The sequence below is a fragment of the Orycteropus afer genome, unplaced genomic scaffold (assembly GCF_000298275.1).
Source record: "Orycteropus afer afer isolate SDZICR_OR568_19922 unplaced genomic scaffold, OryAfe1.0 scaffold00103, whole genome shotgun sequence".
Taxonomy (NCBI): domain Eukaryota; kingdom Metazoa; phylum Chordata; class Mammalia; order Tubulidentata; family Orycteropodidae; genus Orycteropus; species Orycteropus afer.
The window spans coordinates 4,175,764-4,198,560 of NW_006921690.1; the positions used below are offsets into that span (position 1 = coordinate 4,175,764).

A 22,797-nucleotide genomic window follows, 5' to 3' on the forward strand; every position below is an offset into this window, starting at 1 on the left:
AACCAGAAAAATGGAAGTCCCCAGCCAGCAAGGAGCATGAGATCTTGGAGGCCTGGAGGCACATTGGGTGGGTAGTTGGCTGGATGGGTGGGTGGGTGAGTGGTAGGTTTGTTGGTTGATTGATCGCTGGGTTGGTTAGTTCAATGATGAAATCTGTGACTATTGATTTTACCTGGTCCTAATATGGCACTCTAATATGGTCCTAAAAAAGAGTTCTGTTGGTGTAGTGCCTAAGGCATTGGACTGCTAACCAGAAGGTTGGAGGTTCAAACCCACCAGCCACTCCATGGAAGGAAGACTAGGCAATCTACTTCCGTAAAGATTTACCGCCTCGGAAACCTAGTGGAGGTTGCTATGAATCTAAATCGACTTGATGGTGGTGATTTTAGTTTAATATGGCACCATCATTCATTTAGTCAGTTATTAAGTCAATAGTTAATAAACACCTTTTATGGGAAAGACACATTACACTAGATTCTCTAAAGAGGTACAGCCCCTTCCTTGAAGGAACCCACAGCTTAGAAGGGGAGACATCCATGGACACTTTTAGTCTGTGATAAATGTGTGCCCCAGCCTTGGCCAGTTAGAATAAAGCTCCCCGGAGGAGGTGTTGCTTGCTCAGGGCCTTGAAGAGGAACAGGTTTGCCAGGTAATGGTGTGGGGCAGGCGTTTCAGGGAGAGAGGAGGGGCTGTGCAAAGGCACCGAGGTGGACAAGTGTGCCTGGGAGCACAGGGCGCTTGCTGTGATTACCCTCAAACCAAGCCTGCTTCTTCTCATTCTCACACAAAAGCAGCCAAGCCCTTGGCTGCCAAGGCCATGGTTCACTGGGCAGTGATCTTAGGAATTCTCCATATTCCTGTCTGGCATTTTTCTACCCCTTCAGAGTGGAGGGGAGACAGCAGGGCAGAGAATCAGGGAGCCAAGTCTTAGTCTGTGAAAGATGCTGGGCCCTGGTTTGTCCAGGCTGCTGAAGCAGACTCAAGTGACCACTGGGGGGAACTTCTCCGAAGCAGCAGAGTGAGAAGACAGGGACAAGTCTGAGGCTGTCTGTCACCTGTCACGCCGGGGCTCAGGCTGAGCCACAGTGGAGATACAGAGGCTCTCCAGGCCTGCGGGAGAACCAACAGGTGCCTCGGGTCTCTCCTGAGATCCTCGCAGAGCCAACCCTGCTGCTGGTCGTGAGCTGCACAGGCCTGGTTCCTCCTCCCGTGCTCCAAGCCTCAGCTTCCCCAGGGACACACAGGGCTATTGAGGGACACAGGCTCTCACTGCTGGGCTTCTGTTGATCCTGTGCTGTCTGCATTCCTCGTGGCTGGTTGTTAGAGTAGGTGCAGAGGGAAAGGCCACAGTGGAAAAGCCTCTAGTGTCCCTCACTCCTGCTCCTGCTGAATGCAGAGTTGGTTTATAAAAATAGGCTTGTTCATCAGAGACCTGTGCAGAAGCACTGAGGGGCCAGAACTTGTCCTGCCAGGCCCTGCTCTGACTTGGTATTCCTTGTGTCTGGCGCAGGCTGTCCCTTCCTAGCTGTGTCTGCACCATTCCAACAGAGTGCCATGTCCTTGAGGCTCTGGCAGAGCATAGTACAAGAACTTAAAGCTAGATGGAATCTTCTCAGGGATCTGATCCGGAGGCAGCAAATGCCGCTATTGCCCCGTCCCACACCCTTGGCAGACATCACACATTGATCTCCGCACTCATTCACATTAACTGAGCTCCAGTGTTGAATCATTTTAAAGAGTGCACTGACACTGCCCGTAAGATGAAATAGATTTCTCTCTCCTGATGTGGCCATCCTTCCATTTCATAGATCTGGACAGTGGGACTTAGCGAGGCCCCATATTGCTTCCAGGCCAACCTGGGATTATTGCCTGGGTCTCCAAAGCCCAGGGCAAGCCCTCCCATGTTCCCCATAAGACTGTCTGCTCTGCAGCTGCCCAGGGCCCATCTTAGGACCAAGCACTTCCTGATGGTTGGCAGTGGTCCTCTGATGGCCTCAGCGTGCTCCTGGGACTTCCACGCAGCATATGGCCCTGCGGTGAATAAGCTCCTGGCAGCTCTGCTGGAACCATGACCTGCTCCCAGAGCAGATGGTGGGCCTTGTGCTGTGGGGGCCAGGCCTGCCCAGTGGGTGTGACGGGCAGCAGAGGGTGAAGCCAGAACCATTAGGCAGCACTGGGGGGCGGGGGGGGAGAGGGAAGTAGAGAAGGGGTTACTAGAAGACAGAGGAGGGGCTGAAGGGGAAGGACAGGTGGAACCCCATGTGCAGCCCCTGTGCCTGCAGCCATGAGTGCATCCTCTGGGTCCTCCTCTGCACCTCTGCCACCCCAGCACCCACACCCCCGTCTGCCTCCGTCAGCCTCCGTCAGCCTCACCATTCCAGCCTATCTCACGTGCCCCTGCTCCAGGCCTCCTTCATCCATCAGCACCCTGTGCTTTCCCCAGGGACCCTCAGTGGCCTCATTTGAAACTGTTTGCCCACCTTCTTCCCTCCCTCTCTGGAGCCCGAGACCTTTGGGGCAGGAACTGTGTCCAGTTCCCCATCACAGTCTAGTGTCTGAATCAAAGTAGGTGCTCTATAAACATGCCAAATAGCACATCAGCAAGTGGAGGAGCCGGCGGCAACCAGCCACCTGGAGTGACCTGGACAATGAGTTTGGCTCCATGGCACAGCCAGGCCGCCGTCACAGGCAGTGGGAGGGACGGGGAGATGGAGGCAGAAGAGCAGGGCTGCTGCAGAGGAGGTTTAGCACCCAGTGTGCACAGAACCCAGCCTGTCAGCACAGCCATCGCAGAGCCCCAGGCACGAGATGTGACAGAGCCGGCTTGGGCTTGGAGCCTGAGTCCTGGGTTTGAGTCTGCACTCTGGCCTGTGGGGCCTTGGGTAAGACGTATCCATTGCCTATGAATGGCAGTGCTGGGGGGCGGTAGAGAGGCTCCCCTAGGCCTAACAGAACTGTGTGGGGACATGGCTCAGTCCAGTCTGAAGTTCTGTATGGTCCTCACCCTCATGAATGGAAGAGAAACAAATCAGTATTTACTCAGCATGCACTGTTTCAGACGCTTTGTCATTGTTAGTTGTTATCAACTCAATTCCAACCCAACCCCGTGTGTACAGAGAAGATCTGCTCCATAGGATTTTCAAGAAGCAGATCACCAGGCCTGTCTTCTGAGGTGGGTTTGAACCACCAACCTTTCAGCTGGTAGATGAGTGCTTAACTGTTTGCACCATTGAGGACTCGCAGACACTCTGCAGGTGTAGAAAGGGCCACATTAGGAGGACTGCTGTGTGTGTAGCTCTGCAGTAACGCCCTCCTGTTAGCCTCACAGTATCCCAGGGAGGTGGTGCTGAAGGTCTGCAGCTGCCAACGAGGCAGCAGTCAGGGTTCAGAGAGGTCAAACACCCACCCAGGGTCACACAGCTAGGGCAACAGAGCCTGCTTGGCCCCAAATCCCAGGATTTCTCAACAAGACCAGGATGCTGAAGGGAGGGCTCACCTGCACCTGACCCTGCCTTGCCCAGGGGTCTGGGATGGGGCTGCTGGGAGCCCTGACTTGGTCTGTCTGGGCGGGAAGACCACCAACCCTTGGAGCGGTACTCTCCCTTGGGGCTGCTGGGTACCAGCTCAGTGGTCCCTGCCTGTCGTGGGGACCTCTGGCCTCACGCTCCTTGCACCCTGGCCTGCAGAAACGTCCTGAGGAAACTCCTGACGCAGCCACAGCAGGCCAAAGCGGACGTCCTGTCCCTGGAGGAGATCTTGGCTGAGGGCGTGGAGGAGAGCGATGCATCAAGCCAGGGCAGCGGCAGTGAGGGGCCCGTGCGGCTAAGCCGGACCCGCACGAAGGCCTTGCAGGAAGCCATGTACTACAGCGCCGAGCATGGCTACGTGGACATCACCATGGAGCTGAGGGCGCTGGGTGAGGCCACGGAGTCTGACTCCTATACACACCCTGCTGCTGTTCAGCAGGTCAGAGGAGGGCCAGGGCCCCAAGGCGACACAGTCCACGGGCAGCTGAGCACAGGGCAGAGACTCAGCCCATCCAGGCCTCAAGGTTGACACCTGGCTGGGATGCACCTGCAGGAGATGCCCTAAGCATCTTAGCAGTGAGGTCATCTTCCAGCCATCTTTCCTCTCTTGTCAGAGGGCGTGGCCCCGAGAATCATAGCACTGTGAGTCAGCACATCTTCGCTCTTTGGGTCTAGAAGTCCACACTTTCCTTGTCCTCCTGGGAGTCTAATCAGACAGACAGACAGACAGACATGGATCAGATCCCAGCTGGTTAGCTGCAAGTCACGTAATCACTCGATTCCCTCGTCTCTGAAACGGGTTTGGTGGTGATGATACTTATGAAGAATGTGGTGGTGTCACTTAAAGCACGGAGCGGTGTCTGGCTCACCGTGAGCCCTCATATGAGAGCCATGCTGTTATTATCACAGGGCACGACACATGGACCCCCAGGGCTAGGCGGAGAAGGCAGGAGGTCACACAGGAGTCAACCTCAGTGTTCCTTGCTGTAAATCGGGGACATTATTACCACCTACGGCGAACCGAGAACGCTAATAACTACCTCGGCTAGTGTGCCCCTGGGGAATGCCATTCATTGGTTTTTTAATCCATGGGGAGGCTGGGGGGTAAGAAGATCCTCTAATTGCCAAGAATATTACTAGTTTTTAGTCATCGACTTTGCAAAGCAATATAAATTACCCGAAATCCCCACTGACACACTTTGGGAAAGTGGTAAGCAGTAGTTATATCCACTGACAGAGACTAGCATGCTAGTGAGCTGGGTGCAGGGAAAGCCCTCATGCGATGGGACAGGGCTTGTTTCAGGCGTCCAGACCAGGGTGGGGGCATGTGTGTCCACCTGGCCATCCCTCCAGAATTAATGAGTCTTCCCCATCAAATAGTTCCAGGGCCCACCAGACAGTGGGGCGGGTGTATACACTGGACCCCTTGAAGGCCCCCAGGCTGAGCTTGTATGTGTTCAGAGTTGGGGTTCCCCAAGCTTGGGATGAAGCCATCTGTCCTATTCATCTTATTAGAACTGAGGGTCTGTTCTGCCCTGTCAACAAGGCCTGAGAGAATGAAATAAAGCTCTCAACCCATGGCTATGCTGCAAGGCCACTTGGCAAGCAGGAAGGGGTGGTGGCTTGGGGGTGGCTGAGTACCGAGAGGACTGTCACTGCTCAGCAGGCATCAAGTGCTAAAGGGGGCCACACAGTGTGGGCATAGAGTGTCCACAAGATGACTGACTGCCCACCCATCTTGGGCTCAGGTGTCCCCTGGAAGCTGCATGTCTGGATCGAGTCTCTGAGGACCTCCTCCTCACAGTCACGGTACTCGGTGGTGCAGAGCCTCCTGCGCGACTTCAGCTCCATCAAGGAGGAGGAGTACAACGAGGAGCTGGTGACCGAGGGCCTGCAGCTCATGTTCGACATCCTCAAGACCAGCAAAGTGAGTGCCGCCCAGCAGCTGCCCAGCTGGGCCCAGAGCCCACAGCCCTGACGCACACCTGGGCAGACACACACAAACACATCGACATCCCCCATATACACACAGATGCCCACCCTCCATACCAGACTTGACTGCCTGGCTGCACAGGGCCTGGACCCTGGGTTTGTGGGACTGGAGCCGGGCCCAAAAAGCCATTGTGGGGATTCAGTTATAAAGGAGTGGGCATCTCTTGCCAAGCCACATCCGGGAGAAGCAAAGGACAGTGGCTGCTGTAATCCTGGCTGGGACTTGTGAGAGGACACAGCTGCAGCTGTGAAGCAACAGCCATGGGCTGAGCTAGTGGCCTTCTCTGCCTGCTTCCCCACAGAATGACTCTGTCATCCAGCAGCTGGCTGCCATCTTCACACACTGCTACGGCGGAAGCCCTATCCCCAACATTCCTGAGATCCGGAAGACGCTGCCCGCCAGACTAGGTGAGGGCACCGCCCAGCCTGCCCCTTCTCCTTGCCCCTCCTCACACAAACTCCGTGCTCTCACTCTGTGCCGTTCTGTTCGCTCTCTCCCATTTTTGCTCTTTTCCCATTTCCCAATGCCACAACCCTTGCCTTGGTTTCTCTCTTTTTCCCCTTTGTACCGCAGTGGTTAAACATTTAGCTGCTAACTAAAAAGTCAGAGATTAGAACCAACCAACAACTTTGCAGTAGAAAATCCTAGCAATCTGCTCCCATAAAGATTGTAGCCTAGGAAACCCTAGGGACGGTTCTGCTCTGTCCTGTGGGGTCACTGTGAGTTGGAATCAACTCAATGACACACACTAACAACCACCACCCCACTCCCCATTCCGTACCACCCCCCAAGTCAGTGTGTAAAGGACTCTGGGACTAAATCCTCAGCCGTTTCATATCCTTCTCATCCCTTTTTGTACAGATCCGCACTTTCTGAACAACAAGGAGATGTCAGACGTGACCTTCCTAGTGGAAGGAAAGCTGTTCTATGCACATAAAGTCCTGCTGGTGACAGCATCTAACAGGTAGGCAGCCTTGGATAACAAAATCCCAGCCCTGGACAGTGGAGCCCTCGTGTGTTATTGGTGAGATTGTAAAATGGTGTAGCGCTTTGGAAATCACTTTTGCAGTTCCTCAAAAAGTTAAACGTACGATTACAATATGAACCACCAACTTCACTCCTAGGTATATACACCAAAGAATTGAAAGCAGGGACTCCAAGAGATACGTGGACACCAATGTCCATTGCCGCATTAATCACAGTTGCCAGAAGGTGGGAAACAACATTCATCTATCCATAACAGAGGAATGGATGAAGTTAATAGGGTATATCCATCGAATGGAATATCACTCAGCCACAAAGAGGAACGAAATCCTGATACAGAGTACCAATGGATGAACCTTGAAAACATTCTGCCAAGTGATAAAAGTTAATCCCAAAAGGAAAAATACGATAGAATTCCACTTACATGACACATATAGATAGGCAAATGTATAGGAACCAGTCCCTGGAGGAGGATATTATGCTAAGGAGAGGGTCAGTGAGAAAGGGGAAGACCCTCAACAAGAGGGGTTGGCACAGTGGCTGCCACAGCGGGCTCACACAGCTACGATGCCGGGATGGTGCCAGGCCAGGCAGTGTTTCATTCTGTTGTGCATGGGGTCACTATGAGTCAGAACTGACCCGATGGCACCTAACAAGAACACAGAGACCAAAGTTAATTAGTGGTTACCAGGAGGGAGGGAGAGTCATTGTTTCTAAGGGTGATGGAAAAATGTGGATACCAAGTGACAGACTTGCTGAGGAAGAACAGCAGGCAGGGGCTGAGAGCCGCCCTTGCAGCCCCTGCCCCTTGGTCTGTAATCGTATCAACAGAGCCCCTGCTGTCCCCACAGGAGGGCACTAAACAGGTCTGACAGAGCAGAGATGTAGAAATGGGACCCAGCGTTCTCAAAGACGAGCACTGAGGTGTCGTTTGTTCTGGTCTAGTTACTGCTTTTGATTGTTCGGAAACATAGTTGTTCTGGAATAGGAGTCAGTTCTCTAGCCACAGATGTCGTGGTGACTCATGTGGAGGGCAGCCAGGGACAGATGGGGCTTGGCCCAGCTGTCAGTCCAGGATGATGTAAAATGTCATTCTCCAAGAATCATTTTGGGAGCACGGGGATAATTTTTTAAAATGCTCCATCTCCCAGTCACCTGAAACGTGATGGATGGGGCCGTCACAGCCACCGTGATGGAGTGCAAGTCACTCAGAGACCTGCTTTGTCTCATCTCCTCTGGTCCAGGTTTAAAACCCTCATGACCAATAAATCAGAGCGCGATGGTGACAGCAGCAAGACCATCGAGATCAGCGACATGAAGTACCACATTTTCCAGGTGCGTGGCTCTCTCGGGTGTGCAGCACTCTTCTTGGTGGGGGTGGCGGGGGCGTCTCCACCAGAGCCCCGCCCTTGCCTTTGTCTGTCTGCATTTGGAAGCAGGCTGGTGAGTTGGGCAGACAGCTTTCAGTCAGTGGGAATCTTCCCTTCCCCAGCCCCCCTGTGTTTTTGCTGAATCAGTAACCAAGTTAGAACATCCAGTGTTTTCCCTGTGCAAAAAGCCAGCCTCCCTGCTATGGGATGATAGCTTCAGAACTGTCTCATTGGTCCTGAGCTCTAGCTCTAGTTCTTCCTGGAAAAAGTGGTCCAGGCAGGCTGACAGACATGTAAGGGACACACCTGTTCTGGTTACCTAGTGATGCTCTGACAAGAGTATACCACAAATGTGATGGCTTTAACAAACAGGAGTTTATTCTTACAATTTGGAGGCCTTAAGTCCGAGTTCAAAGTGCCAGACTGGGTGAAAGCCCCTCAACCTTGGGGTCCAGCTCTGCCTCCTGTTCCCGGCCCACTGGAGCTAGAGGCTCTTCTTCACTCAGGCAGCTACTAGCTGCTGAAGTTGCCAAGCCCAAAGTTAAAAAGGCACAGTCCCGATATTACCAAATCACATGGCAGGCTATTAACCCAAGTCCACTGTAAGTCCCATGGTGGGCAGAGCATGGCAGGCTGCTGAACAATGACACGGCTACATTCAGGGTTCAAGGTGCCATAAGCTAGACACCATTCCCAAAGCTGCTGCTTATAAACAGGAAGCAGACCACATACCCAAAGGCAGCTACGTAGCTGCTCACAGTAGATTCCACCATGGAGTTGATTACCAGTCTCATCATGGAGAATACTACATCCAGCTGCCCAGCCACTCAACCAGGCCCAGCCAAGTTGACACAGAAACATAACCACCCCAACACCGTACAGGTGTGCAGGCCCTTGCTGCTCAAAGCAAGGCCCCAGCAGCCTCGGCATCACCTGGAAGATGGCTGGAGATGCAGAATCTCGGCCATCCCCATCCTCCTGCACCAGGATCTGCATTTTATTAAGACCCCCAGGTGTGCCATGCCCACGGTGCAGTGTGAGAAGCCCTGGCATTGGCAGCCACTCCCAGGCACCAAACCCTAGCCATGCCAGCCAAGCAGAAGAGGCAAGATGAGCCCATCCTGGCTGTGGAGACGAGGGTCCCGTCCTTTAGTCTCTTAAGTGTTATGAAACATAGGAGGTTATGTGGTCGAACCTCCACAGGATGGCCGCCAGTCAAGGCAAGCAAGGTCTCGAGGAAGGGAGCTGGCTGGGACTCAGCAATGCCCCAGCTGAGAGCTTTCTGGAAAGTGGCAACAGCAGGTCTCCAGGCTGTGAAGTAGGCTCAGGGCCACAGACCTGACCCTTGGGGGCTTGGACTGAGGCCAAGAGGCAGCTGGTAGGTGGTCCTGGACTCACCTTGTCCAGGAGTGGTTTGTGACCCACTGGGAACATCACAGAATCCAGAGCCTCACAGAAGCACAAGAGCCGTCGCCTGACATGCCACTGGTCCTCTCTCATGCTCTTTGTAGTACTGACTTAGCAAACATTTAGCAGGCCCCTCCTGTGTGCCAGACAGTGCTGGGTGCTTTGGAGAGGGGGAAAAAAAAAGTTGCCATCAATAAGAGTGTTTAAGGCATTTGCAAGAGCTCTGGTAGTGTAGTGCCTAAGGCATTTGACTACTAACCAGAAGGCTGGCAGTTCAAACCCACCAGCCACTTCCCGGAAGGAAGGTTGGGCAATCTACTTCTGTAGTGATACTGCCTTGGAAACCCAAAGAGGGGTCGCTGTGATTTGGATCCAACTCCACAGCAGTGAGTTTGGGTTGTTGGTTTTGTTTTGTTTTGTTTTTTGTATATGTAGATGAAGGAGGCTTGGTGGCATAATGGCTAAGTGCTTGGCTGCTAAACAGAAGAAGGTCAATCAGCCATTCCACAGGAGAGAAGACCTAGTGGTCTATTCTCTCCCATAAAGATTATAACCTAGGAAACCCTCTGGGGCAGTTACCCTGTCCTATAAAGTCACTATGAGTCAGAATTGACTCAACAGCACACAATAATAAAAATACCATATGTAGATTAGGAAATAGAGACACAGAGAAGTTGAGTAATTTTCCCAAGGTAACTCAGCTGGGAAGTGATCCAGGTTTCAAAACCAGAACAAGTGGAAAAAACAATCTGGCAGGTGAAGAAGGGATTAGACAGAGCATGACCGGAGCCAAGGGGCCAATTAGGAGACTGTTGAGGAATGCAGCTGAGTGACAGTGGTGACTTGGGCCAGGGTCATGGTGGTGGCATGGGAGGATGCCAGCCAGATCAAGTGGATGGAACTTGGTGACTGCTGGGGCCAGGAGTGTGGGGTGAGGTACAGGGTTCTGGTGGGGAAAACAGGCTGGGGGTGCCTCCCCTTCCTTCTTTCCTGCCCCTTGATCAACATTCACCAGGGAGCAGGGAAGCACTGGAAATCTTGTTTGGACAAGAAGGGCAAGGTCCAGGAGAGTTGGAGCATGGTGTGTGTGTGTTGGGGGGGGGGGGGAGGTGTCAGACTCAACGTAGGAGGCAGGTTCAAGAGGGGTGACAGGATTGGTGGCGAGTAGGGAGCACATGACATGGGCTGAGCATTGACCCAGCAGAGAGAAGGGGCCCAGCTGCCCATCAAGGTCACCTTTGCTCATCAGCAAGGGCAGAGGGCAGATGTCTGGGCCAAGAACAGCATTACAGTCCCTTGATGAGTCTTGGGGTTGTTGGGGACATAAATAAGGTGACAGCTCTAATATCCACAGCATGATAGCGCCTCTCCTCCCCCTGGGCCACCAGTCTGGCTGACTGTGCAGACCTCAGCCCGGACACTGGCCTTGCTCTGCCATTATCTGAGAGCATCACTCCTCACGGAATCTCTGGACATCTGTGCCTCCCTTGGAAGGGTCAACCTGGGGCCATCCTCCAGGGCCAGGACTTCCTGATAGAAACAAAGTTTCACAGCAGCCCCCAGGCCTCTTGTCAGCCCAAACAGTGCTAGGAGGGAGTCTAATATAAACCCGGCCCAGGGCAGTCTCAGCTTCCCCATCCTGGTCGGTTCACATCCCAACTGCCTGTGCAACCATTACTTTCTCATTCGTAGTCTCCCAGACCTGTTGGTGGGCACCGGCCCCTTCGCTCGGTCATCCCCATTTACCCGGGGCCAGGTCAGTGGGCACCAGCCCCCTCTCTGTTTCTTAGGTCCAATAATCTTTTGAAATCACTCCAAACTACAGGGAAAGGGCTACTTTTTTTTTTTTTTTTTTTATAATTTGTTTAAACTTGTTATTGTGATTTGGGAGAGAGTTTATAGAGCAAATTGGTTTTCCGTTCAATAATTCATACATACGTTGTTTTGTAACGTTGACTGCAGTCCCCACAATGTAATAAGACTCTTCCCACTTGTTGCCTGTGTTTGCATTTCCATTCCTCCCTTCCTGCCTTCTGAGCTTTATCCCCGGGCAGATGCTGCCCTTCTGACCTCATATTATTGATTGTTCTAAGGAGTGTGTACCTCCCTGGTGTTATTGTTCACCTATTGTTGGGCTGAAAGTTGAGCCGTGGACATGAGCTCAGTTCCAGGCCTGAAGGGTGTCTAAGGGTGAAAGGCCTATCTTTAAGCTAGAAGGAAAAAGGATACAGACAGGAAGGGCACGGTCCAGGAGGGTTCTGCAGGGCAGAGCATCCATGTTCCTGGGGGACGCACTCACCTCCCGAGAGCTGAATGTTCGAGCTCTCCGACCCTGAAGCTCAACCGCAGTGAGCCTCCAGCTTCCAGGGCCTTTATTGGCCTCCCCATGGGCCTCCTGAGGCTTGGTCAGCTTGGACCCCCAGCTGGTCCCTGTCAGTGGTGTCCACTCTCACTCACTGGCCTCAGGTGTGGTGCTGTGCTCCGGAGCCAGGGCCAGAAGGCCAAGTTGTTTACTGCAGGGAGGGTCCTCATCTCGCAGTGCAGAAGGGGGGATCCTTACTGTCCTTGTTTTCTGAGGAAACAAACCCAGAGATCTGGAGCAGCGCTCTCCCAAGGAACAATCGTGCACGACACATCATTTTAAATTTTTCAGTAGCCACATTAAAAAGGTACATGGAGAGAGCTGAATTCATTTTAAATGTATATTTTATTTAACTCAAGATGCCAAAATCTATTCTGCAGGTAACCAATATAAAAACGGTGAGATCTTTTATCCTTTTTATATCTTTTTTCATACTAAATTCAGACTAGCACCAGTACACCCACCCAAAGGCTGTGCAAAGTGAGTGGCTGTTGTATTGAGCAGCATACATCTTAGAGAATTACCAGGGTCACCTTCGATGAAACCTGGTCCTTTGGGTGGTAGCTCAGGAGCCCCACTCTGCCATACCACGGCACTATTACTCTGACCCCATCCCTGCCCCTGCAGTCTCAGTTCCTGGCATCCCATGCAGGGTAGAAGAAAACAGCAATGCCCTCTCCAACTGGTCCTGCCTAAGGCCTTCCCTTTCCTCAAGCTGCCACCCCATAGGCTGCTTGCTCTGGGAGGCAGATGACTGCATCTTGCTTGGGGCGGCCAGTTAACTCACCCCTGCCTGCCTGTCTGCCTGCCTGCCTGCCTGCCAGCTCCCTAAACAAGACTGCAAGCAAGTGATTCTGGTTTGACCCCTGTGGTGGTGGTTTCTCCTCCTGACCTTTCTGACTCTTAGCAACCCTGTAGGACAGAGTATAGCTGCCCCATAGGGTGTCCAAGCCTATAGTCTTTACCGGAGCAGATGTCCAGGTCTTTTCTCCCCAAGAGTGTCTGGGGAGTTCCAATAGCTGACTGCACATAGCAGCCGAGCGCTTACCCGTTGTGCCACCAGGGCTCCTCACCAACTTCTGTGGCTGCGCATGCAGTGAATTGACCTCAGGGAAGCACTGCAGATGGCTAGTGGGTTACCGACCTGCTCTGAGACACAGTGAGAGGCCGCCTCCCAGGCCAGGAAGGGGACCCGCAGGCTGCTACCACTGTATCCCTGGTCCAGACCACCGGGCTCCCTCTTGCCCAGGGTCTGCCCTGAGACTCCTTCAGCAGACTCTGGGGAGATCTGACCAGCCCACTCCTAGCCCTATGCTTCTGTCCTGTATGGCCCCTGGGTTCCTAATGCTGCTGTCTGGACAACTACCCACTTGATGTACGATGCAGGGCGGAATGAGTCAAGGCATGGGCCCCACCCAAGGCGACAGATGGGCACATAGTGAGTAATTATAGGGGGTCCAGATAAGCCAAGTCCCTGGGTGGCACAAACAGCTAAGCTCTGGACTCAAAAAATAAACAGACTCACTGCCATTGAGTTGATTTTGACTCACAGTGACCACCTTTGGGTTTCCAAGGTGGTAAATCTTTACTGAAGTAGATTGCCCAGTATTCCTTCTGTAGACCGGCTGGTAGGTTCGAACTGCCACCCTTCTGGTTAGCAGTCAGATGCCTTAAGCACTATGCCACCAGAGCTCCTTAAGCACTGGACTACTTACTAACCAAAGCATTGGTTATTCAGCTCCATCTGGAGGGGTCTCAGAAGAAAGGCCTGGGAGTCTGCTTCCGAAAAGCCAGAGCCTTTGAAACCCTGTGGAGCAGTTAGTTCCCTCTACATGCGTGGGGCACCATGAGTTAGAACTGACTCGACAGCAACTGGTTTAGGTTTTGTGTTTTGTTTCACACAAGCTCCAGAGGGGCTGCGGAAGGCTACAAGAGCCTCCAGCCCCTTTGGGGGAGGCAGCAATTCCAGCAATTCCTGGAGTGGGAAGCCCATTTGTTGGACACAGGGCGGTTCCCTTGTATCCCAGGGAGCCCTAGTCCTGCTCCTCCTTAGGCCCTTTGGAGCCTCTTCCAGCCAGAGGGCCTGGCTCTAACAGAGCCCAACTGTGCTGGCTGGAGCCGCAATTTCTCACGCAGTTGCCAGCTCCTTGCTGGGGCGATTTCTTCAACCAACCAGAGAGAATTGCTTTTCTTTTTCTAACTGGGAACCTCACTACGCTCTAGCAGATGGCAGCGTGTATAACTTAGACCTCAGCTGCACTCAGGTTAGTTCCCCCTTCCTGGAGATCCCAGGCCTCCAACTCCTGAGAGCTCCAAAGGTATCTTGGCCAGTCAGCGAGGTGGTTTGGGGGCCCCATGCTTGCTTTCCAAGGGAGATCTCAGCCCCGGGTCAGAGTCATGCCTCTCACCTCCACATCAGAGCCTGGAACAGGAGAAAAGTCGAGGAGACCCAGTAAGACTGCCATCCCCCCAGACCAGCCCCTGCGGCCCCACATTGAGAGTGTAAGTGTAAAGGGGCATGAGCAGTGTGGTGTCTGGTGTGCTGTAGGAGAGGGCTAGCATGCATGGTCAGGGGCTCAAGCAACTTGTGCCAGGAGGTCTGTCCTCCTTGGCCTCAGCTTCCCCATGGGCGAGTAGTGTCTTTTCTCCTGGGCTCATGGGGGTTGCTCTAAACAAAACAGAATGTTTATGGATTGTTGAATGGAAAACCAGTTTGCCCTGTGAACTTCCACCCAGATCTGTGAACTTTCACCCAGATCACAATAAAAAGGAAACAGCCCAAAGCCACTGCCGTCGTTGATTCTGACCCATGGTGACCCGTGTGTGGCAGTGGGACTGCTCTGCGGGGTGTTCTTGGCTCTCATCTTTACAGAAGTAGATCACCAGGCATCTTTTCCGCAGCACCACTGGGTGGGTTTGAACCATCGACCTCTAGGTTAGCAGACAAGTGCAGACCATTTGTACCACCCAGAGACCTGTAGTTGTTGCACCACCCAGAGACCTGTAGGGAGCTCTGGTAGCATAGTGGCTAAGGCACTTGACTGCTAACCAGAAGGCTGGTGGTTCAAACCCACCAGCCACTCCTCGGAAGGAAGATGGGGCAATCTACTTCCATAGTGATACTGCCTCGGAAACCCAAGGAGGGGTTGCTATGAGTTGAGTCTGACTTGACGGCACATAACAACAACAACAACAGAGACCTGTAGGGTTGTTAGGAGGATGAGAACGCAAGTGCTCTGGCAGGAAGCTTGTCATGTGCTGTACATGCAGGCAGTTGGAAAAGAGGATCCCAGGACTGCCTTCCAGGGTGGATTTTTGGGAAAGCCCTAGCTGGAGCAGGGGGAGTAGGGGGTGCAGGCCAGTGCCGAGTTGTGGAGGTGTGCAGATGTCAGTGGGGAGGGCCAGGTGAGGACCTGTGCTGGGGTCTGTCTGGGACTCACAAGCCTCTTCATGCTGTAGATGATGATGCAGTACCTGTACTATGGGGGCACAGAGTCCATGGACATCCCCACGGCTGACATCCTGGAGGTGAGTGTCTGGCTCAGGCCTCGCTGGGCAGAAGGGAGAGGAACAGGAGCCCTCCACTCAGATGCCCCCCCTCCTTCACTCTGTACTCCACGTCTCCCCAGCTAAAGACACCAGCCAGGACCCCACTCTCAGAAATGCAGCATTTGGAGTGACAAGGGAGGGCAGAAGTGTAGCCCAGCTGGGTCCTTTCTCTTCCTCTGGCAAGAAGGGCAGTTGTGAAAGACTGCAGCATGGTGTGCACCAGCCAGCCATGATGACCACACCAAGGGGCTTAGTGAGGGATGCCCTAGTGGGGACAGCAAGGCCTGAGAGGATCAGAAAGTGGCCAGGCTCTCCACTGCCCTGCACCCCTCCATAAAGCACAGCCCCACTTCCAGACTTGCTTAGCTGGCCATAGAGATGAAGTTTACATCTTAGAGTGGAAGACCTGTGGTGGCAAATACCAGCCAGCATCTGTTACCATTCTCTGACCCCTCAAATACCCCACGTGCCCAGAGCAAAACGAACCAGCGTCTCTCCCTTCTGGACTTGAGCAGCCGGTGGGCTGGTGATTGGAGGAAGCAAGACCCGAGGCTCCCTGCAGTGTTCTGTTCCAGCCAGGGCCTGTCAGCAGGCCCAGCACCTAAGGCCCTTTGCCTCCTTCCCACAGCTTCTGTCTGCAGCCAGCCTGTTCCAGCTTGATGCCCTGCAGCGGCACTGTGAGATCCTGTGCTCCCAGACCATCACTGTGGAGAGCGCCGTGAGCACCTACAAGTATGCCAAGGTGAGGCCATGGGCATTTCCCACTGGGCCTGGGCCCCATTGTGGGAGCTCTGAGGGGCTGGAAAAGTACGGGTGGGCAGTTGGCTTTGAAGAGAAGTGTGGCTGAGGAAGGGCAGGGAGCTCCCCTAGCAGCTCTGGAGTGGAGCTTTTGCGCTGGGTAGGTCTCATTTGCGTTCCAGCTCTGCCACCTCAGGCCGTGGGATCTCGGGTGAGACCCTGAGCCTCCCAGAGTCAGATCAGTTCCACCAGCACAAATACTGATTTTTCTCCCCCCACTGTCCCACGCGGTCGTCCCCATCTCAGCCATCAAGCGGTGTTGTCATCTGCCCAGTTGCTCAAACTCCAAACTTAGGACCCTTATCTGACTTTGTCTTCTACAGGGAGGCCCTCTGCCTCCACGGTACTTTGTCAGTCTCTTCCGTCCCTCCATCTCCACTACTCCAGTCGGCCATAATCCTTTCCATGCCTCTGTTAGCCTGGCCTTTCCACTTCCCAGCTTCAGCCCTGCAATCCAGAATGTTCTTTTAAAAGTACAAAAGACTATGTCCTTCCCCTACATAAACCCAGCCCCTTCTTGTGCTTCCAGGGATGGGGTACCACCACACACACCCCTTTTCAGCCTCCCTGTATCCTCTCCCATCGCTGGCCTGTGCTCAGCACTCCCAGCTCATTCCCACCCAGGACTCTTGTGAAAACCACTCTCCCTGCTGAGCTCCAGTTTCGCCAGGCCCCCTGCCTACCCACAGGTTGCCTACCCACAGGTCACTGTCTCACTACCTCATGCCCCACTTTGATTTCCTCCACAGCATCAATTCCAGGCTGCAGTCCCCTTAGTTACGGCTCGTCGGGCTCTGTTTGCCTCCCTGTACTAGAACATACCAGCTCTACAAGAGCGGTGCAGAGACCTTGACCTCAGAACCTGGCACAGAAAGGGCATTCAGCATTAGTTAAAAGTTACTGAGCATCTACCATGTGACCATGCAGGTGCCGGGCCTTGTGTGGACTCTGGCCACCCAGCACTGGTCAGCCCCTTTCCCCAGGCCCTTAGTGACAGAGCTCCCAGTCCAGGGAGGAGGAGAGCCATTTAACAAAGTCATCACTAGTGTGATGCAGGCAGAGAAAGTGGTGTGGGCCAAGGATACGTCTTCAGTAACATTTCTGGTGGTACCGCTGGAATTTGAACCCAGATCGATCCAAGTCTAAGGAGATCTTACTAAAGGGATTCAGATAAGAGGCATTATTGGTTCAAGATGCAAAGACGGGGAAACGCCTCCCATGGGGTGAGGCCCATGGGTAATATTTGGGGGACAGGGTGGGCCAGGCAGGTTCAGGTGCGGCTGTGCTCAGGCTGCTGGCCTCACCGCCCCTCTCCCTGCCCCGCAGATCCACAACGCCCCAGAACTGGCCTTGTTCTGCGAGGGCTTCTTCCTCAAGCACATGAAGGCCCTGCTGGAGCAGGACTCCTTCCGCCAGCTCATCTACGGGCGCAGCAGCAAAGTGCAGGGCCTGGACCCGCTGCACGACCTGCAGAGCACCCTGGCCGAGCGCGTGCACTCTGTCTACATCACCTCCCGCGTGTGAGGGGGCCGCACGCACAGACGCTTCGGCCCCCCTGCTGTGGCTCTGTCTCTGGGCATCCCAGGAGCTGGGAAAGGGAGCCAAGGCCAGGAGCAGTGCAGGTGGGGGCATCTGGACCAGCTCGTAGCTGTGGACACATCCAAGATGGGGCCTCAGGTGGGCAGGAGCTGGTGGTGAGGCCCTCAGGGAACCAGACTCACAGGACTCAGCTCCTCCCTCCTTCCCCAGACACTCTTGCTCTTCTGGTGGTTGGCCTGCCCTTGGTGGGGCAGATGTGCCCTGAGCATACCCATTACCAGGCAGCTCACCCCCCACCCTCCGCCCCAGAGCTAATCCTTTGCCAGGTCAGGGATGTGTGTGGAGGGGCCCACAAAGGTAGTTGTTCCCTGCATCCCTTCCCCCCACCCCCACATGCACCTCGAAGGCACCATGCTTCTTCTCCCCTTGAGTGACCTCCCCTCCTGGCCTTGCCCTCTCCCCTTGACTGCCCTCCAACTTAGTTCTAAATCGCCCCACCCCTGCCCTACTAGCTCCACCCACCCAGGCCTTCCCCTTCCAGAAGCTCTCACTGGTCCCAGCTGGGTCTCTTGGGGGCATGGCCATCCTTTTGAATGCCTAGAATGTACATTCTGTGTAGGCCCCAGGCCATTCAATTCAAATGCTGGTATTTTTCTCAATGTTGTGTGGGGAAGACTGCCCAAGTCCCTGGTCTGATTCCTCAAGGCTGTGCCCTTGAAGGCTTGAGATCTGTGCATGGGGGCAGGGGTGGGGGGGGTGTCATCCCCACACTGAGGGTAACTTTGAGTCCTCCCATGTCCCCTGGTATCTGGGCCTATGGTGACCCTCCCACAGGGACCATCAGCTTGTCCAGCCTGGACCTCCAGAGCTTTCTGTCTGAGCCAAGGAGGGGGCGGCAGAAGGCACAGCCCCAGGGACTTCGGACTCAGCTTCTGTTGCTGGTTTCAGAGGCCAAAAAGGAAAGGGTCCACTCTGAAACCTCAGGTCTAGATTTAGCCCTAAACATTGTCCCTGGTTGATTCAGTGAAACAGAGCTAAGTTGGGCAAATATTTCTCCTTGGGAGCTGAGGGTTTTGGGGGGTCTAAAGGACAGTTGTTGAGAGAAGGGCTGGGTGGAATGGCCCTTGTGCTTGTCCCTCCCTTGCTTTGTCCCCTCCCGTTCTGTAGGCTCTGGGCCCTTCCAGGGTGGAGACGCAGAGTCCGGCCTGGACACCTGCCCTATTTATGGGCCAGACACTGGGGAGCGGCACGGACAGCTTGTCCTGGTGCAGCCTTCTGCCACTGTCTGGCCGCACCTTAGCAACTATTTATTCACCAAAAGCCCAGGGCATTTCAGGTGTCCCTTCCATCACCTTGAAAAGCCCCTGGAGGCTTGACGTCCTGGAAAATATTTTCGACTAGCCGCTTGAGCTGGATGTACAAAGGAATAGGCGTTATTTTATTGCTGTAATATTGTATGATACTGTAACTATACATTACTGTTGTCACTTATTGTAAATGTACCAGGGTTTTATTAACAATAAACACTCATTAACAATGACCTCAGTCTGAGTGCTCCTGGGCAGGGGTTGCCCAGAGTTCAGACCAGGGGAGGAACCCATTTAGGGCTAGGAAGAGAACCGAGAGGTCCTTCCGGGCTTACTGAGAAAAGATCCCCTGGCTCGGCTGTGCTATGGCTGCCACACCAGCCTTCCATCCTGGACCAACCTTCCTGGGCCTTAGTCTTCCTCTTCTGTGAAGTAAGGTAAGTGACAATGACTTGAAGGCACTCACATTTATTAAACACTTATGTGTTTAACTGAGCTGGAGAGGAAAGCTATTTTGGTGGTAGGGCAGGAACAGATGACAGGGACAAGAGCAGTCAGACCAGCTTGCACCACCGCTGCTGGCCAGGGAGCTATGTTGTTGTGGAAGTTCTCTTAAGAGATGTTCACAAACTCTGGACACAGTACCAAAACCCTGTGGCACACCAAGGTGGAGGCAGGACCTGGCTGATGTGGGGCACCTGTGCCTATGGGCCTGCTGGTCCTAGGCCTTGCTCAGCCCACTGTGCCACCATGGGGATGCTGGCAAAGGCCATTGAGGAAGGGTTTTCTGGGACCTTGTCATTTATTTTAGTTGCAAAGTCCAGGCAGAAATGGAAGTGTTATAAATGTTCCTGTCTGGGGCCATGGGATCACTGAGTCCAAGTGGCTGTGGTTCAGCAGAAGGCCAGGACCTGGGAGTTGGGGGTGACATGAAGACCTCATGGAGTCAGTCCTGGGAAAGGTCCGTTTCCTGGCTTTGCTGGGGTCCAGCCCAAGTAGGGTTTTCTGAAGGGCCAGCCCGGGCCTCTGCCCCGGCAGAATGTGAATCTGTGTGGGCTCATAGCGCCCTCTTGGGGCCTCAGGGAGGAGGCTGTGCGCCTCAGCTCGCCTGTTCCACTACCAGGCCCTGTGCAGGAGGCTAAGGTGGGGGTCCAGGTCCAACCTCCCTACGAGCCCCTCCCCCTCCCATCAGGTGCTCAGCCAAAAAGGCAAGATGGAGCTCCATACAATCTGGCCTCTAGCACTTTTCACTTTTCTGAGGATTCGGAAGAGCCCTTGGTAATAGGGGCTGAGAGCATGCCACATACGAGCTCTCATCCTCCTCCAGCTGCTCTACAGGCAGGCTTTTCCACAGCCGAGGCCTAGGCCTGTCTGCAGAAAGAACCCACCCCTCTCCAGATGCAGGAGGTGCCAGAGACACGCCGGGGTCTGTCCTTCATGCCTCCTGCTGCCTTCCTTTCCTTTCTGCTTGCTGCCTGTCATCCTCCCCCACCCTAAGTCCTGCTAGCAGAGGCCAGGATCCTCACAGTTCTCTCAGCGGAACCAGAACCGGCAAATGTGCTGAGAAGCCTCAAGCCTTCTGCTTTCAGGCCACCCCCACCCTTTACGCTGAGTCTATGTTTAACTAATTGTTTACAGAACCAAGGGCATTCACAGCTCCATCTCCCTTCTCCCTGCTGTGTGAAATTGCCTATTCAGGCCAGAGGGGACCGACCCCCACCCCCTCCTCCCACCTGCCGGTGTGGTAATGGCCTTGGATAATGAGTCACATTTTTCCAAGGTGACGGTCACTCACTTCTTCCCCTCCCCCAGCAGCCCCCTTTGTGTCGGTCTCCTGGTCACTCAGGCTCCTCTGGGACTGCCAGGGCCAGATGAGCAGTGGACGCATTGAGGCAGGCCAGCATCAGCCCCCTCCTGGCTCCAGGGCGAGGGAGGGGAGGGGACAGAGACCATTTAGGAATTTTCTTTGTTTGGCTTCTTCAGCCCCTTTCCCAACCCGGTGACAGCGTTCTTGCTTGGCCTGTCTGAATTCATTTCACAAGTGAGATTTCCTGAGCCTGCCGAGCTTTACAGATGTCACTCTGTCTGGGGACCAGATGGTGAGGTCTCAGGGAGGCCATCCTTTCACAGGCTGGGAGGACACAAGATCAGGACACAAAATGGAGAGAACTGTTGAGGAACACTCTTTGCAAATAAAAGGGACAGGGCTACACACAGAAGGTGTAACGTTAGCATCCTTTCTATGGGCAGCTGTCAAGTCTCAGAAGCTAAGAGGCTTGTTCAAGGCTGTGTAGCTATGAAATCATGTCAGACAGCTCTGACTGCAGACAGCATGCTCTTTCTGCTGAGCAGGGACTCTTGTTCTAGCTCAGGTTGTGGCTTCAGGTCAGTCCTTTTTCAGGTAAAGCTCACAGCTCCTGTGTCCATCTGTATGTAACTGCTCAGCTCTCCTGGTTATATTCTTCAAGTGCCCCAGAACCCAGAGAGGTCTGCAGGTCATTTGCTGTATGCCAGGTACTAGGTTAAGCACCAAGGCCCTGATGCATAGTCCTGGCATTCTGCTCCCGTAGATTACAGTCCAGGCAGTTCAACTCTCTACAGGGTTGCTATGACTCGGGCTCAATTTGATGACACACACAAGTCTAAGCACTTAATAGTTTGCACCACCTAATCCTCACAGCCGGGTGAGGTAGGCATTACCACCACCGTTCACTTTTTACAAATGAGGGCATGGAGGAGAAGTGACCTTGCCCAAAGTCACACTGAGGGTCAGGGCAGATCTAGCATAAAGCCAGCTGTCTGGATTCAAAGCCCCTTACCTTCCACCCTAGAAAAGAACCAGCTTTGGGTCTAGACACTGAACCATCAAGGGCCAACTGGTCTGTGTATGTCCTTAGCTGTAGGTCAGTGGGGTTGGATAAAGATACCAGCTAGCTCTAACCATCTGAGATTCTGACTTTGGGTTCTGCACATACTCTCCTAAGAAAATCCTCTTTGAAAGGCAGGCTTGGGCATCCTCCCGAAGAAAAAAGATCAAAGATTATTTCCATCTCCCTCTCAGCAAACTTTCCTGCAGATGCAGGAAATTCCAGGGACCTGTAGTCTTGGGGACAAAGCACAGTCATCCAAGGCACAGGCATGCAGAATTTGCTCTTCTCTCTTTGGGACGAGTCCTACGAGTTGTATGCTTTATCATCTTTGGTCAAGAAGTTCCCCTTTTCTTCCAAGTCCTTGCACGACACTTCTAGAACTTCTAGTGCATATCAGGACTGAGGAAGGATTCTATGGCCTGAGGATTCTTTGACTCACTGAAGACCATTCTTTAATCCAAGAGCAAAAAACCAAAGGAGATCGTAACCAAGGCCACCACGTGAATTTTGCAGATACAAATAAAGAGAAGCTGAAGACCGACCCAGACAGGCTGACAAAGACTGTCACCCAGTCACAGCTGTGGCAGGGAGAGGGCAGAGGAAATGAGTACAACTGAGCGGACATCTACCTTATGCTTATGTAACCTGGATGGAGTGTTCCCACAGAAACCAGCAGGTGACCTTCAGGACCAGGATTTCATTAACATGGAATTTAGGACTGGAAACTGGATACCATCAAATGAATATACCAAACTGTGCATGGAGACACCAGATAATTTCTGCCCTGACAAATGGAAGGAACCAAATGACCTGATAGGAGCTAAGTCAGAAAAAACTCACTATAGTCGAGTCAGATCCGACTCATAGCAACCCCCTCCTTGGGTTCCCAAGGCGGTATCACTACGGAAGTAGATTGCCCAACCTTCCTTCTGAGGAGTGGCTGATGGGTTTGAACCTCCAGCCTTCTGGTTAGCAGTCAAATGCCTTAGGCACTACACCACCAGAGCTCCTAGGTTGGAAAGGAGCCAGAGAATTGGCTGGTTCCCAGCTGCCATACCGAGCCACTCACAGTGCTCCTTCCCCCACTGGGT

At 53.5% G+C, this 22,797-nt stretch overlaps 1 protein-coding gene across 1 annotated transcript in view; it reads left to right on the top strand.

Annotated features, from left to right (window-relative positions):
- ABTB2 (ankyrin repeat and BTB domain containing 2) overlaps positions 1 to 17,514 on the top strand; it is a 198,270-nt gene extending 180,756 nt beyond the window's left edge. The window contains exons 10-17 of the mRNA XM_007943265.2: positions 3,687 to 3,916; positions 5,276 to 5,454; positions 5,822 to 5,927; positions 6,382 to 6,484; positions 7,749 to 7,839; positions 15,103 to 15,171; positions 15,821 to 15,934; positions 17,317 to 17,514. Of these exons, the coding sequence (XP_007941456.1) occupies positions 3,687 to 3,916; positions 5,276 to 5,454; positions 5,822 to 5,927; positions 6,382 to 6,484; positions 7,749 to 7,839; positions 15,103 to 15,171; positions 15,821 to 15,934; positions 17,317 to 17,514 (1,090 nt within the window). The remainder of the gene's footprint in view (positions 1 to 3,686; positions 3,917 to 5,275; positions 5,455 to 5,821; positions 5,928 to 6,381; positions 6,485 to 7,748; positions 7,840 to 15,102; positions 15,172 to 15,820; positions 15,935 to 17,316) is intronic.
- Positions 17,515 to 22,797: the final 5,283 nt, after the last annotated feature.